Source organism: Cuculus canorus, chromosome 12, assembly GCF_017976375.1.
Source record: "Cuculus canorus isolate bCucCan1 chromosome 12, bCucCan1.pri, whole genome shotgun sequence".
Classification (NCBI taxonomy): Eukaryota; Metazoa; Chordata; class Aves; order Cuculiformes; family Cuculidae; genus Cuculus; species Cuculus canorus.
Window position 1 is genome coordinate 108,130 of NC_071412.1, and position 17,573 is coordinate 125,702.

At 40.7% G+C, this 17,573-nt stretch overlaps 1 protein-coding gene across 1 annotated transcript in view; it reads right to left on the reverse strand.

Annotated features, from left to right (window-relative positions):
• The window catches only part of IQGAP1 (IQ motif containing GTPase activating protein 1), a 64,559-nt gene that overhangs the window by 34,991 nt on the left and 11,995 nt on the right, over window positions 1-17,573 (reverse strand). The window contains exons 3-14 of the mRNA XM_054077383.1: window positions 10,719-10,875; window positions 10,284-10,361; window positions 9,218-9,294; window positions 6,213-6,280; window positions 5,078-5,191; window positions 4,509-4,687; window positions 3,764-3,854; window positions 3,167-3,330; window positions 2,936-3,020; window positions 1,348-1,511; window positions 839-999; window positions 201-325 (exon numbers count right to left, since the gene is read on the reverse strand). Of these exons, the coding sequence (XP_053933358.1) occupies window positions 201-325; window positions 839-999; window positions 1,348-1,511; window positions 2,936-3,020; window positions 3,167-3,330; window positions 3,764-3,854; window positions 4,509-4,687; window positions 5,078-5,191; window positions 6,213-6,280; window positions 9,218-9,294; window positions 10,284-10,361; window positions 10,719-10,875 (1,463 nt within the window). The remainder of the gene's footprint in view (window positions 1-200; window positions 326-838; window positions 1,000-1,347; window positions 1,512-2,935; window positions 3,021-3,166; window positions 3,331-3,763; window positions 3,855-4,508; window positions 4,688-5,077; window positions 5,192-6,212; window positions 6,281-9,217; window positions 9,295-10,283; window positions 10,362-10,718; window positions 10,876-17,573) is intronic.

Consider the following 17,573-nt stretch of genomic DNA (forward strand, 5'->3'; position numbering starts at 1 on the left):
TGACCTATCCACCAACAGCTCTATCCAAGGCTTTTATATTACAGACCACCAAGTCTTGCTCACAATGAAGATCTTCCTAGATATCTAATGTATGACACCACTACAAGTCTATTAATAACCTCTTGTATTAATATGCAGTTAATTTTAGCACTCCTTATAAGCTACGATCAGTCTAGCATGAATCGAGCAGAAAAACTTACTTTCATGTTCTTCATGCACAACTATATTCACACGATCAATGCACGACTGGATATCGTTCCACGTGATAAATTCATTTCCTTCTGCACGTGTTTGAGCTTTCAGCTTCATCAAATCATCGATGTATCTGTCAAAGAACAAAATCAAAAGCAACAAACATCACATCACAACAAGCTGGCTATGGAAAAACACAGCATGGCAACAGTACACAAAGTGAAAAAGGCAACATGAAGGCTAAAATTGGAACAAACAGGAGAAGGAGGAAGAGGAGAAAAAGGAAGGGCTTTGTGCAGGATGGTCAGCCAAATGTGAAATAACCAACAAAAGCACTAAAACACCAAATGAGGGTCCGGGGCAAAGAACACGATGGGTGAGCCAGTGTAGTGTTAGTGACAACCTAATGGTATCATAACATGGCTTTAATGTGAAATCCATGAGGAAGTGTTGAGATCATAGAAATCAAACCAGTAAGAAAATAAACAGTATCACAAAAACAAAGATGCAAGAGCCAACGGAGATTAAGTTAATACCATAATAAAAAATGTAGAAAGGAGGTAAAGTGTAAGAGCAGAAACAAAATTCAGGAAGTCATAGAATTTACCCAACATCAAGGAGAGATGCGATTCCTTGAAATACACACCTCTGAGAGTTCTCATCCTCAACGTTTGTAAGCCCTGTGACAGGACTGCTCAGCTGTTTCCATACTGTATTCACATCCCCAGAATCCAAAGCCCTATTAACAAGGGCCACAGATGACAGCATCTCTACAGCAACGGATAATTCTGGATGGGTGAGGTTACCCTGCATACAAAGAGGACCACAAATTAATACCACTCGCTCTTTACAAACTACGGCAGCACGCAGAACACAGAACAGAGTAGTTGTCAGAACAGAAATGTAACAAAACAAAGGGACAACCTTTATGACACAGGAGTAGAAATAGATGAGTATCATAAGCAAAGGTAGAACACTCACAGGGACAAGTAGCTTAAGATTTAAGGATTCAATTTCACATCAAAACAGGCTGAACACCAAAGCAGTTCTAAGAAGACTCAAGACAGGTTTGCTCCAGAGAACAGATTTAATAAAACAAAGTAGACACAGTGATCCACACCAGCTTCCAGAAAACAGAAAGTATGCGGTACTCACTTCAGGGCTTTGTTGCTGCAAGGTGGCCAGCTCCCTTTGGTAAAGGTCTGCAGCAAACGTATAAACCTCTGGTAACTGGGCCTCGGGGTTCATCATTTCTGCCACAGTCTTCTCAGCATCACCCATTCGAATTGCAGAATTTATTCTGGCTACTGCTGCCAGCCCTAGAAGTTCAAAGAGGTAGCAGAAAGAATAAGGAAGGCAGATAACTGAGTCCTCACTAATAAGAGCCCTCTTATTCTACTCAGATACCTAACAAGAAAAAGAGTAATTCCCTTAGTTGCAGGAAATGAGTGAAGCTTTCTGATCCATATTTCCCCAGTCAGTCTTCCATTACTGCAGACAAATAAAATACATACTGCTTTCTTTAAAATAAAGCTCATGTTTAAAACTACCTTTTCACCTGGTTTATGAATGGATTGTTTCACTATTTTAGTCTTCTGATACAAAGAAGCCTCAGAATTGTTACTATTGATTCATCCAAAAATTTCCAACAACTTTTTCTTCCTGTCCACATCTCTCCCACATCTATCCTGCCCAAGGATAACAAGCAATCTATAGTAGGTACATATCAGAATCATAGAGTAGTTAGGGTTGGAAGGGACTTTAAAGATCATCTAGTTGCAAGCCCCCAGCCGTGGGCGGGAACATGTCCCACTAGATCAGGCTGCCCAGGGCCCCATCCAACCTGGCCTTAAACACCACCAGGGATGGGGCATCCACAACTTCCCCTGGCAACTTGGGCCAGTGTCTCACCACTCCCATGGTGAAGAAATTTTTCCTAATGTCTAGTCTAAACCTGTCCCTTTCCAGTTTGTACCCATTCCCCCTCATCCTATCACTACAAGCCTTTGTGAACAATCCCTCCCCAGCTTTCTTGTAGGAAACTTTAAAACGCATAAGTAGATAAACAAATGCCAAACTCCATGCTGAATAAGTAAGGTACTTTGAAGGCAGCCTCCTAGTTATTAGGCATTCACTATTGTCTTCTTGTATTCTAAACGCTCTCTCCCCAGATCCCTGTAACGTGTACAAAGGAGACTGCTAAATAGAACTAATTGCTCCGGCACAGCCAGAACACTCTTCTCCAGAGAAGAGCTCTGCATGGTGTCAGAGGCATCAATGAAAAACCAAACAGCAGTCGTGATCTGCATTTTATTTGCTACCTGGTATTTAGAAACAGTTAAAGGTTCTGTAGCTCAATCCAAAAGTAAGACTTATGTCAGTGGTCAGCAGATAGCTTCCACATCTCACGAAGCAATCCAGATTTCCCTCACAGATCCATAGCACAAAATCTCATACAAGCATTAGAGAAAAATAGGTTAAAGTGGATGAAAAAGTTACATGCTTCTTAGTGTTTCAAATTATATGCTGTTATCTCCAGCAGTATTTTAAGTGTTGGATAATGACACTACAAATTATCAGGGCACCCCTCTCTCTTTAATGATCTTAGCAGCTGTGCAATACTTGAAGAACACTCATGGCAGTTTGATAGAGACCTCATGTATTCCCATAGACCCAACCACTGTCCCATCCTTTCGATCATATCTACAGTCACTTTTCTGCAATAATTTCTGCTGATCCTTACTCTGCTGATACTGTTGTGCGGCCCTGTTAGCAGCATCCACTCCGAACTGCAACTCTTCCTTCTGCAGAGGAGCTGTAAGACCAGCCTGAGAAAACAAACAGAAAACAGGAGAGTTTTCAAAGGAACATTGAACTATAATGCAGGTATATTGCAAGTGATTAGTTTATAGCAGTACAGTGAAGTGCAGCTAGGGAAACCTCATGAATTGGGGTAATCTAGACTTTTCCATACCTCTTGTTTCTGTTGCCTATCACTCAAAAACTGCTTGAAATACCAGTCACAATTTTCTCGTAGCAACCCTCGGAGTCCCAGGGCTGGTGTTGCCAAAGCTTCATACAACGCTAATGCATCTCCCCGTTCCAAAGCTAGGTCAATCTTGGATATGGCTGCATGTGCTAGTAATGGTAAAGCATTGAGAGGAAAATTCAATGAGGAAGTCCCATGACTTATATAAAAGTACTGCTCAGAGAGAAATACTCCTAGACCTGATGGATAGCAAGCTACATAAGTAATCCAAACAGAAGACTTTCAAAGTCAATTGCAAAGTAGCACTTGAAAAAGGGTCTGAAAGTTGGAAATAGCGTGAGTTACTAAAGATGAAGAACTGGGGGCCAAGCAACATGGACAATGCATTCCCTAAAGGAAGGGCAACAGAAGTCAAAATTAATTCAGCTTATGACTACATACCAATAACGAACAGAAAAAAAGAAACCACCACCAAAAAAAACCCTTCCACTTTTGTTAGCATTACAGAAAATAAAGAAAGAGCACAGGTATAGTTTTTAAATATTCTTTTAATAAAGAATATTACTTTAGCATGATACCTACCATTCACTTTATTGATGTTTCCTTGAATCTCAGCTTGAGTCAGAAGTTCTTCATACACATCTCTCTCTCTCTCTGAATTTTCTGAGGCAATCTGAAGATGAAAGAAATGCTAATCAGTGTTTCTGCAGTTTCCTTTGCCCTCATAGATCTTCTTACTTAACAGGTCAGGGAAGTTAACTGTGTATCTATGTAAATCTGCAATGGGTCATAGATAAGCTACCCCTACACATGCAAAAAAAGCCCTAGAAGTAAATACATGTAAAGTCAGTATACTCATAGTTTGGTACAGACAGCTTAGAAATACCTAATTTCTACGTCACAGCTCTGTACAAACATGCAGTAGAGTCCCAGAATGCAGAAAGCAGTATGGGCATTTTTTATACAGCATTCTACAACAAGTGTGAATCATTCTGAGACTATTGTCAGCTGTGCTCGTGATTTCATCGCTAGGAAGATGTATGAAAATAGAGGGATAGCATTCCCAACAGAAAGGCTGACATGAATGTTTTACCTATGTGGTCCATATTTCAGGCAGCTAAACAGAATAACACAGGTAACTGCTGCTTTTCTTCTACAACAGGAAGATAGGTTGCTGGGATCGTATCAGAATACCACTAGGAGTAAATCAACCTAACACGACACATACAGGACTATAACACACATTCTTTGAACTCTCCACAGCTTACACAGCAATACAAAACTGCAATGCACACAAATAGGTGGCTTGAAAGAAGAATTTATCTACCCTGTTTTTAGCATTCTCCATCTTGTCTTGCTTTGCTCTGTAGAGTGTGTCTTGGTAAGTAGATTCCAGTTGGTCATCAAGATTTATTAGCATAGCATTAGGGTTCTTCAGTGCCATAAGAGTGTCAGCTGGAACCTGACGATCGATTGCTTCATTAATGGCAATGACAGCAGCATGTACTGAAAAACAAGTCACAGTCTGCCAATTAGTCCCAAACACAACAGCTCTGTTAAGAACAGAGAAGAGCAGAAGACTTATCTGGAAATTAACTGGAAAGCAGAAGAATTATCCAAGTACCTCTCATTCCAACCTGGCTTTGTGTTCTTGACAAAAAATGGCAGCCTACTTCCTACCACTGTACTCTAGCTACTCAAATCATGTTCCATCAAGAACCGAAAAGGAAAAAAAACACTACACCAGCAAAAGAAGAAAACTCTCCTCTCAGTCTTCCAAAACGCCTATCAAAAGAACAGTACTGTCCTACAACAGGAGGCATTAAAATCAACACCTAAAAAAAAATCTAATCTGCTGCTTTGAATAGTCACATAAAGCAAAACTTTTTTCCTTACGTGCTGCTTCATCCACGGAAAGTTCATTGGCAAGAATTCCTCCAATCTTGCTGAAGGCAGGCATCTGAATACCATACTTCTCCAGTTCAAGCCTCATATTACTGATTTCCTCCTCTGAAACATATATAAAACCAGCATTATGCAGCCATACGCACATTAGGAAGCAGAACTGCTATACCAACTGTTGCTACAAAAAAAAATCAGGAGAAGTACAACAAATGACATTTACTGTTTAAATTATATTTTGAATATAACTTAGTGAGTCAAACAAAATAAATTAAAACTGATAGGCATTTTGTATGCTCTTCTAAAATTCTCATTCCTCCCAGAAACACATGGGAATATTCTGTAGTCTCTCTCACTAGAAAACACCATGACTTTCTTGAGGAACTGGAAATACACTCCATCATTCTAAGGTGCCTCAAGGACAGCTGCCAACAGGTCAGCAAAATGCACAGGGCAGCATTTTAGAATTCTTTTTCCCCTGCAGAGAGTCTGTGCTGAGAAAAGCGAATGGGAGATATAGAGATATCCTGTTGCTAAACACCATAAAATTAAAAGAAGAGAGCTGGTTGTTTAGGCTTTTATACATACAGCCAACAACTGTTTCATGGAAAAATAATGTTCACGCACCTTTAAATCCCCTCAGGCAGGGACCTCACTAATGCAAAATAGAATTTGACAGTTTCGCAAAAATCAAGGTACTGAAACTTTGAGGCAGCACGTGGACATGAGACTTTGTTCTGGAATCTCCTGCAGCATATAGGTTGGCAAACTCTTCTTTAGCTGATGGCACCCCTACTTCAAACTGTCAAGGGAGATCAGAACCTTTTACCAAGTTACAAACCAAAACCTCTCCCAGGAGGATGGAGGTGAGGTTTGCCACTTACAACAGTGACAAAAAAGTTAAAGAGGTCTTATTTGCAAAAGTCATAATAAGCAAACTGATGGCTATTTTACAGCCTGGCTCAGAAGCACCCAAATTAAATATTAGATCACTAGAACTCCACACAGCCACCACTTTGGAATTTAATCTGCATTGAGGATATCAACAGTAAACCCTCTAATAGATCTATACAATGTCCAGCAGAATATGAAATAAAGGCAGCACGTGCATCAACTTTTTTTTTTTTACCTGTGAAGTCCACTTTCCCATATAAATCCTGAATCTGGGGGGCAAGACCCAGTTTGAACAGGTACAAGCTAGAAAAGAAAATAAGCAAGTAATTAAAACCAGTAATTTTTCCTTGCAGTCCTGATAATGATATAGATAATTTTAGGAGATGGAGATTACAGGCACACCTCAGGTAAGCCAATGTAACAGCTCATAACGAGCAGCAGGGTGAGCTGACTCCTCTCCTCCACCCTGAGCTGCACATAACTGCTCCACCACTTCTGATGTCTTCACAGAATTACAGGATGGTTGAGGCTAGTGTTCTCAAGTTTGTCCTGTTCAAGCTCCCTCCTTGAAGTCACGAAGTACCAGGCTCCCTGCTATCATTTGTAGACGGAACTTTTGAAGTTCCAAGGCTGGAGACTCCGCAAATTCATCATCCTGCCAGTGAGCTTGTGGAGTCCCTATCCTTGGATATACTTAAAGCTTAAAGCTGAAGGATATACTTAAAGCTCAACTGAACACAGGCAGAATCACAGAACGGTTCAGGCTAGAAGGGATCTCTCCAGTCAGCTCGTCTTGCCCAACCCACTTGCTCAACGAAGCCTCTCTAGAGCTGGCTGACCAGGATTGTGTCCAGATGGCTCTTGACTCCGCAACCTCTCTGGGTAACAAGTGCCACTCCTCGGTCACCCTCACCGTAAATAAAGTGTTTTCTGATGTTTAGAGGGACTCTCCTGCAGTTCAGTTTGTGCCTGATGCCTCTTGTCCACTCTGGAGACACCAAATAGAAGAGCCCAGCTCCATCTTTGCAGCCTCCCTTTGGATGGCTGCGCCCATGGCTGAGATTCCCCCGAAGCCTTCTCTTCTCCAGCCTGCACAGTCCCATCTCTCTCACCCTGCCCTTGTAGGAGAGATGCTCCAGTCCATTCACGATCTTAGTGACTCCTCCTTCAAATCTCTGCGGTTTGTCCGCATCTCTCTCGCGCAGTGGAGCCCAGAACTAAACCCAGTACTGCAGCTGTGGCCTCAACAGTGCTGAGGAGTGGAAGGATTCACTAAGCTGGTTTCCTGTACTAAAATTGTGCTCATGTGCTCACTTGGAGCGTGACAAGAAATAGAACTGCTAGAAACGAGGGATGAATCCATACAGCCAGGGACAAACATGGCTGGGGAAGAGAAGTGACTCTTCTCTTTTTTGCCTGTCATGCTGGCTCAGCATAGATAATGGAAATGTACCCTCTATTAAAACACTGACTATACAGGTACATTAAAAATTAACTACTAATAAAGTAAATATCCATTCCTCTAGTTATATTCAGTTTTATCGTGTTTGGGAAATAGAGGGTAAGCAATTCCACCTTTTCACGTGGCCTCAACATGCCACATCTAAATCTCCAATCTTTATAAATCTAAGCAAAGATTATTTTTTTTTAACAAAACAAAATACAAACAACAGACAGGAACATTTCTGACCTACAGACTGTCAACAAAACTACATTCTAGATCTGTTTCTTAACCCAAACAAAACTTCAGCTCTAAACCTGAAAAAAGAACAGATTTTTCCCATAACATCCTTTTCCATATTTATGTTTACATGCTACAATTACTCATCTTTCCTTGAAAAGTAAACTTATTTAAGTGATAAAATCCCGAGGAGGCTGCCCCTGCAGAGAAATTGGCTACAGAACATTTTAGCCAAAAACGTTAGCAAATGTAAAAATTAAGTAGTAGGATAAAAGTATTATTAGATGAAAGTTTATAACCTCTACAGCCTTAACTGTTTGGATCAATTAATTTAGCTCCATGTATTAAATCTTTTCTTCCTAATGAATGATCTAGAAAGAGTACAGTAAACTTAATCTGCTTGACAAGGTTGGTAATTATTCACAACTTGGACCTACACAGAGAGGAGAATGGCAGTTACGTAACAAAACATGTAACAAGAAAAAATATGCCAGCCAACTCCTGGCATAAAGTAGCTACACTACCTATCATAAAACTGCCTGTGAGGGAGGAATTTTGCCATAATCTAAACAAAAAGAGGCATTGCTCTTGATAGTGGCAGTGTACTCCACTGCACTCTACTCCTCACTGCTCAGAGATAATTAATTTTAGACCTAGAGCTGGGACCAAGCTCGCTTCTATATGTAATAATTTCATCTACAGCAATCTGAAATATCAGATAACACTCAGATGAATCATAGAATCATAGAATGGTTGGGATTGGAAGGGACCTTAAAGATCACCTAGTTCCAAACCCTCTGCCATGGGCAGGGACACCTTCCAGTAGGTCAGGCTGTTCAAAGCCTCATCCGACCTAGTCCCAAACACCTCCAGGGATGGAGCATCCATGAATACCCACCCATAAACGCCATCCATCTCTATGGACTTCACACTGGCAACAGACTAGAGAGTAGAACAAGCCATCTGAAACTGAGCAAGGAACAGATGAAGACCCAAATGTCCAGCATTCAATCACCTAGTAAATTCTACAAAAGGAATCCTTTCTAAATAAAAATCTCAACATGTTACAAAAGCCATACTTGCATTCAAACCAGCTAGATAGGGGCATGGGGAGCAAACACCAAACCCACACGGAAAACAAAGGAAACTTACCAACAAAAAAAAACAGAAATGCATGTAATGTGCCATCCTGTCAAATTGAAGAGCAAAGCATCAACAAATTAACTACAGAATCACAGCATGGTTTGGGTTGGAAGGGAGCTTAAAGGGATTTTCCTGCTCTTTTTTTTAAGCCTCAAAATGTTTAGCTCTGCCTCAGACAGTACAGAGAGGGCGAGAATTGGGATGGGAGCACAACATACTTTTCCTTCTTCAGCATCTGATTTGGCCACTGCCCAAGGCAAAATAACAACTTCATGGATCCTTGCCATGACCTGGTAAGACTGTTCTGCTGGACAATTCATCCTCATTCAGCCTTCAGTTCAGGTCCCTCCTCACTTCCCTTTCAGCTTTACAGAAAGATTTCAGAAGCTACTAGATTTCTGCTTAGCATGCCTTACCTGAGTGCGTGAATACAATAGATGCAGCGTGGCATGTTCTTGCGATCATAGATATCTGTCGTTTCTGGGTAGAAGATCTGAAGATAAAACAAAGTCAGCAGTCCAACTTATACTCAACTCTATATAGCCAATTCACTTAACTGTGGTAAGCCAAATTCTTCTGCAGTACGCTAATGAAACTTCATACCTGGCAATTACCTTCTCTCTATCTAGCTCCCTCCTCATTTATTTTCACCTAACAATTTTAACAGCATACCTCAGTATCTCCTAATCCCAAACTTGTTCCTGGAAGATCAACACAAACCCCAATGAGGCTCCACTATTAAATCACAAAAAAACTATTTGAACCACTTGGCCAAAAATAAAGAGTTCAATTCGCGAGCATGTCTGCAAACAAAATATCAGATTAAATTATGCAATGCTGGCTTTGGTGAGAAAGCATAACATAGTTTACAAAAAAAAAAAACCACCCTCAAACAATATGTTAAAAAATGTACTTGCTCTCCATGTATGCTATCAGCACAATACTGTTACAGTTCCCTATGTTTCCAGGTAACAATGTTTATTAGCCCAGGGGGAGTTTATCTCGCCATTCCCCTAGTGAAACCAATAATTTGTATTTGAATAAGCTACATCAGGAACATTTCAACTTGAAAGGAAAATCTTGTTGGGAAACCTGAAGAAACAGAGAACATGGCATCTTCTGTTGCACTGCTTCTTTTAGCACAGATTTCTAAAAAACCTTCCTCAATCAAACTGTAGCTCAGACATTACTCAAAAGAACGTATGCGAAGAACAATGTAATGTTCTTCGATGTTGTGCGAGGCTAGCAATGCTGAGGATATGGTACAGAAGGAGGAATTATTTTGCTCCTAATCATTCTCACACATGTGGCAGAATGAAATCTTTCAGCAAGTTTTAGAAGAAAATTTCTACAGCAACACAAATCCAGAAAATGAAGAATTAACCAGATGGAATCTGCTGATTTTTGTACAATAGCAAATGCTTCCACAGAATGTAAAGCTTATCTGAGACTATTTATCTGCATATACAACACAGAAATTACCTTTGGGAGTCCAATCTCAGCCATGGCATTCAGCCATTGGATTACATTATCCGTGTGCCGGAAGTGGAGACCAGTTGCCTGAAGTAAGAATAAGCAGAAACAGGGGGGAGAGCAGTAAACAAAAATATCGCAGCTGCCAAGAACAGCAGGGATGTTTGTTAAGATCAACAGTGAAAAAAGTACTTTTATAGTTCTGTAAAAGTCAGAAGTCTTCCATATACAAGCATATTGTCTGTTTATGACAAGTTCTTTCATGTGAATGCAAGCTGAGTCCATCCCCCCTCACTTAACCAATGCTCTAGAGCAAAGGGGGCGTTCCTCAGGTAATACCAGTATAAGCTGACTTACTGCTTATTGGATCACAGTACCTCCATGTGCACTTTTTCCTATTTTAGATGTCTATCTATGGCAGTATCTACAGTCAAGAGCACTCACCTTGTACCTGGTCTGTTCCCTATCATAGATTTTCTTCACAGAAACCACTTTAGGGGAAAAGAAGTTTCCAAGTTTGGCCAGGTAGACTCCATTTCTCAATCCTTCTTCCAGTTCTGTTGTGGGAGGCAGCTCCTCGTTCAGACAGGCTTCCATCCATCTGGAAGTACAAGGAGAATAAAGTCGGTTCTATACATCTACTTCCAGTTTGTGAAGACAACCCCATGCTGAACAGGTTCCACACTGGTACTGTTGTCGCACTCCAGAAGACTGTTTACTGAGGGTCATGGCATTGCACTAACACACAATTAAGTGTCTGGGAGGTGTGAGGCTTCAGGCTTCCTAATATTCCAATTAAAATCAATCACTGTATATACATACATACAAAAACCAGCTGATATATACTAAGAACTAACAGACATCTCCAAGCAGTGTTTCTGTGGGGATCCACTGAATGGTGCTGTTTCTAATGCACTTCGGCATAACGCTTGATATGCCTCCTCTTTCAGTTTTCCACGGAGTAAACAAAAACCGAGCCTGTCAAAATCAGAGCATTAGAGGACAACAACAATATTAGCATAATTGTAACCTATAACTACCACAGTGGTGGTCACAGCTTGAGAGAGAACAGGACTTCAAATAACCCAGGCTTTAGACAAGGTTAAATATCAAGCCATTGATCTAGCTTATCTGCAGACTGGGGTATGTAACCTGAAAGACAACTGTGACACTGAAAAATGTGTAACAAGTGCAGCAGACCTAATGAATTTGAACTGTAAAGCTGTAAGACCTAATGTTATGGTAGGACGTAAAAAGGGGAACAGTAAAGTCAGCACTGCTACTCTTTTCTGTGCACCCCAATGAACTACTCTTGCCACTGTGGTCTGTGGTTTTTTTTAAGACTGCAGAGGAGGAATAAGACAGGAAAGAAGTTTTTGATTAGCTAAGACAATGCTTCCCAGTGAGAAGGCTGAACAGTGGAGTGCATTCTGTTTGTTGAAATGAAGTCCAAGAAGTAGCTGGGTGCTCCAACAATCACCTGGCAGCAGATCAAAGTCTGACACTGCAGTCCAGTCCATTAGCCTGCTCCACCTTTCTGATACATGGAGCCATAGCTAAGGCATGAGCATATGAACAATGCATGAATCTGCTTCTAAACCACTAGTTTTCAGCCCAGCATGCAAAGCTCAATGGACAGAGCCAAAAAATTACTTAACCTGCAGTACTTGAGAAGATGGCAGAACAAGTGGCCTTCTTTCTGGCCTTAATGAGAATAGTATGTGATAATTTCTTCGCAGTAATTTAGAAATTAACTATCACAAAGAGAAAATTTAATTTGCATTTTCAGGCTATTTTTGCACACTTTACTCTTGATCTCAAATACAGAACACCACAGCAGTACATGACAGAGATAAGACGTCATTTCTTTATCTCTCCTGAGAAGGCAGTAAACTACATTTCTGCTTCTAGAAAACAGGTAGTTAGGGAAAAATGAAATATCTCACAGACCACAATATTTTAACCATCAAAAGAAAGATAATTTTGACTAGTGCAGATATGTAGTCTTAATGTTCTTAATCGTCTCACCTGCACTCAGTTTCAGCTACCTCTAAGCTTAGTTTACTTTTTGTAACCCACCACAGCTCCACTTTCAGCTCTGTTGGCATAAACAGAATGATTACTAAAACATTCATTTCAGATGAATGTACATATTCACTACTCGCTCTCAAGAATGCCAGTCAGGTTCTCATGTCTGAATTCATCACTTCTCCATCTCTCTGTAGTTGAAATCTCAGCACTCAATGCAGTCCCCTAGCACATAAATTTGCCTTCTGCCTTTTAAGAAAAACAAGCCAATGTTCTTAAAAAAAAAAAAAAAAACAACATAATACTAGGTGCTCGGTTCTTAGCTCTAATTCTGTATTTCCTTAAAGGTGCAATTCAAACACACCTGTATAGCTCAGCAGCCACTAGTCCTCACCTGGCTTTTTCTATTAACAGAACTTAAAATCAGCTGTGGCAATTCCAATACCACTGGCATCTAAAAACTGACTGTAGCACAAATACAGCATGAAGTCCTCAAATTTTTAGTTCTTGCACTTCTGTTTGGATTTTTTTTAAATATCTAATTCCTGACAATGCTTTCCTCTTCATGGATTCTGCAGCAGGCTGTTATGCTCACATCCTCATTGTTGAAAGAATGCTCAATGCTCATGACACAACAGAGGTTTTACGAACAGCCTGATTTCACTGCTGTTTCTTTGCTTACTCAGATTGTTTCCAGTATCTGCATTCCAGAAAAATGCTAAGTTAATTCAAAAGAAAACTCACTCACATTCCATAGCTGCTCATCATGCAGTACCCACAAGTACAGTCCCCAAATCCCGTTCTACCGATTCTTCCATCTGAATGCAAACCACTACTTAATTTTAAGACCCATACCCTTTGCCCAGGAAAGCCTTTTCCTCACACTTGGCTTCTCTAAAGCTCCAATCAGCTTTTCAAAGGTCACCTCTGCAAATAGCAGCAAGAAAAAGATGCCAGGAAGCTTTTCAATGAGGTTGCACAATAACTCATCACAGAAACAGGACAGCAACCAGAAGCCTCCAACAGACAGTGTAGAGATTTCAGGAGAGCCTGGAAAGAGGAAGAGAAAAGGGAACATTTCGTAGGAACTAGCGCTGACAAAAATCAGCAAGAAACACTTTTATGTTCCTGCTGACAGCCCTGACTCACACAACAGGGAGTGGTTTTCTGCAGGAAATGGGCAATGCACCAAATTCTTCCGGCTTCATCTGGCTTCTCATTCTCCAGCCATCTCACTCACTTCTAGTTTTTCTAACCGCCCAAAACTAGAATAAATCTCCTAACTAACATCTCACAAAACCTTTCATAAGATGTACAATATGACAATTGTAGTGTCTCGCTGTTCAGCTTACAGAAGATCAGTGTACAAAAACTGAATCAGCAATCACAGAGCTGGTTGGAAAAGCCGAGACGAACTTTATACAAAAATGCCTGGGCCCTACTGAAGTGTGACGTGAAATGGGACTGCACTGTTTAGAGGGTGAGGAGGGAGAAGCACCCTCCTAGAGTGGATACTCTGCAGAAATCAAGAAGCATCCTTTCATATTCTGGAGAAGAATCTGAAAGACTATTTGAAAAGGTATATAAAAATGACATTTCCAAGCCTCAAGTCTCACACCATCTTTAAGGGTTCTGGTTGCTCTCCTAAAAAACTGCAAGAAGCCAAAGTTCTGAATAATGTGCCATTTGACAGCACCTGACTAACTAGAAATTATGACTAGTCTCAACGCCTGGCTTATTCACAGTATCACAGAGCAGCCCAAGTTGGAAAGGACCTCGAAAGATCACCTGGTCCAACCTCTCATGCGAAAGGGAGCCTAGATGAGATTATTTAGCACCCTCTCCGGACGTGTCTTGAAAACCTCCAGTGATCAGGACTCTACTACGTTTCTGGGGAGATTGTTACACCAGTTGATTGTTCTCACTTAAAAAAAAAAAAATCCATTCTTGTATCAAGATGAAACCTCTCCCAGTGCAACTTGGCACACACTGCCCCTCATCCCCTCCTTATGGCTCCTGGTGAAGAGAGAGTCTGTCATCTTTGTAGCAACCCCTTAAGTACCGGAAAACTGTCATGAGGTCTTCCCAAAGTCTTTTCTTTCCCAAGGTTAGAAGCCCTAACTCTCAGCGTTTCCTCACAGAGCAGGTTCCGATCATTTTTGTAGCCCTCCTCTTGACTCTCTGTCGACATACGTGAAAGGCACTCACCAGCCACCAAACACCAGATGATGCACAGCCACATTCTCTCCCAACTTACCTTTGCACTCCCTGCCACCTAACGTGGAAAAACAATAGGCACACTGTTTAGGCAAAGCCTGTAAGGTACAGAAAACAAATATAACCCAAAGGACACGTTCAGGGAGTAAGAAACTGAGTCAAAGTACAAGTTACAGAAAGCAAACCAGTTCAACAAGTTTTGACAGTTCAGTATTCAATGGGAACAGTTTACAAATTTTATGCAGTGAAAGGATGGGAGTGCAGAAGGCATTAACTCAGGACACACACAAATCTCATCGAAAGTTTCAAATAAGGTATAAAACAAAATACCTCAGTATTTTAGAAGCTTCCACACAGCAAAGAACACCGAGTCCCTCTAGTCCAAGTGAAAATAATATTAACAACCTCAAAAGTCTCACGGACCTTGTATTTAGTATTTCAGGCGCAGTGCCGATTTTGAAGAAAAAGTATATTTAGGAAGTTGCTAGTTTAAGCATAGTTTATCCTGGAAAGCATTAGTTTTCCTGCAAGCTTCTCAAGAGCTAGAGTACCACACTTTCTAATGTGACAGAAACAGTGTTTTAGGACTTAGACTGTCATATTTCCTCAGGTTAATTCTATAAATAGGATTGCAAACTCTCTTGAAGTGACTGAAAATAAAGCAGGTTTCCACAGATTCTTGAGCAGAACGTTCTCAAAGAAGCCTCTGCTGCAAATGAAAAACTGTGGATTTTAGACAGTTAAACTGAGAGAGCACTTTTAAATTCAAACTGAGACACCATTACGCTGTGGAGCATCACCTGAGCCCAAGAGAAAGGGCGCTTGCAAACCAAAGCAGGATGGAGAGTCTGGGAAAAGCAACAAGGAGTAGCGCTTACCAGGAAGGTTCCCGGGAATAGCTGCCAGCTTCTGTACATGAACTACAAAGAGAAACTTATTCTTCCACAAACTATTACTTTCCTGGGGTTTGCTGCTTTCCTCTCAAAATAACTTAGTAGTTCTTAAAGTTTTAGAAAAATGCAGACAGTAACTGAATGAATGATAGAGAAAACATGACATAAATCTGGGCCATTATCCAAAAGATACAGTTAAAGCAAGACAAACGCTACCGTTCATGCTCTTCCTCTGTTCCACATGGCTCCATTTCCTGTGCTTCAACCCAACCTTCACAGAATCTCCGAGGCTGGAATGGACCTCCTGAGACCCAGTCCAACTCTCCCTGCCCCCAATAAGCAACCCTCTTCCCCACTCCTTCTGAGCAGGGCAAGAGCTTTTGTTACTTGCATGCCTGAGATCAGACTCCCAAGAGGACACAGAGCTACTCAAACCCTAGAATCCAAATTCTAGTGACAGGGTTCATAATACCCTCCCAAGAACCTTATCGGGGCAATAAAAACAACCCACCCACTTTGTTAGACCTAGGAAGACCTAAAATCAAAGTAGAAGCAATATGCCTCTGAATCATTTAACGCCTTAAGGAAGGGCATAGAGGCAGTGAGTTTTGTTTAGGCACCTCCGTGAAGTAATATAAATAGCCCATAATCAGAACCTAAGCCGTCTCAATGTACTCATACCTGTTTCAACAAGTTCCTAAGTGGGTGTTAATATAACTGCAAAACTAGGACAATCTACATACAATAACGCTCCTATGGTGCAGCATTGCTTAACCATTTGCTAGACTAGAGGAAAAAGCCATGCCTTCAGAAAGCATTACATAGTAGCTTTTATATTTAAAAGCTCACATGCTCATATTAAAATTAACACCTGTCATTTTTAAAAGACAGAAATAAATGTGGAATTTCCAGATGAACAAGAGGAAAGCATTTCTCGAGTCTCACAGGGCTGGGGCAAACCTGGCTGATGGGCAGCAGCCTCTACTCCCTTTAGACATCAGGCATTAGAATTTGCCATCAATAAGCTTTCCACAGAAACCTTTAATTGTTTTTTCATCCTTCGGTTTACACTACAGTCTCTCCCTCTCACCAGCACAGAAAAGAGATATTTTAACCAAGAATTAATTCTTCAATCAAATCTCATCACATGACTACATAGGTAATCGTGAGCCCTCCAATCTTACAGAAGCTAGCTCAAATTGAAGTAGTAATTGCACCTTTATAATCAAGTCAGCCTTACTGCTCCAAAATACAGATCCCCCTCCTAGAAAAAGATCTTTGAGCATCTACCGTCAGCTACCATTTAGGATCAGGCCTTCCTTGAGAGGACAGGACAGCAAAAACTTAACTCAAAGAATTGTCAGGCAGTCAGTCTTTCAAGCAATGCTGCCTTTAAGCTTTTAAAGGAAACACTGCTCCATTAGCAAGGAAAAAAGAATTAACATCAGTCATGTCAACTACCAACTTACTTTTCCCCTATACAGCATTATCAACGATTGTGACAAGTCATACAAAGGTGTCATGCTTTTCAACAGTATCATAGGCCAATTTTAACCAGAACTGAAGTTTTAGATAAAGAAACTTAATATCCATCACATGGCACACATTTTTGCTTAGACTTGCAAAAATGCCAAAAGTCTAGCTAACCTTGAAACAATGGGAAAAATGTGGGAAAGAAAGGAAAAGTTACTTTCTTCCTCTTTGACTGATTATAGATAAGCCTGAGGAAGAAGAACTGGCAACCCACCTCTCCAGAAATTGTTGCAAGAATACCCAATTTAATAAACACAAACAGTAGAGCAGCCAATTAAAAAAACTGGACAACACTTCGAAGGAACACTGCTCATTTCATGACAGAACCACCACGCAGTATGTTCTGGCACAAAAAGAAAACTGAACCCTTAACTAGTACCAGTCAGTATAAGTAGACTATATGCAAGAGCAGCAGTGATAACTAGAGAAAGATAATAAGAAACAACAGCTAAAAGCTGAAGCAGGAAAACCTCTTACTGGAAAAAAAAACCCCAATGGTTAATGCATTGACCAATCCACCTAGATGCTGGCTGACCTCTCACTCCCTGGAGTCTCAAGAAAAATCAACATTGGTTACCTTTATGTTCTAGCTCTGTCAATGTCATAATGCTGATGCAAAAGGCACATA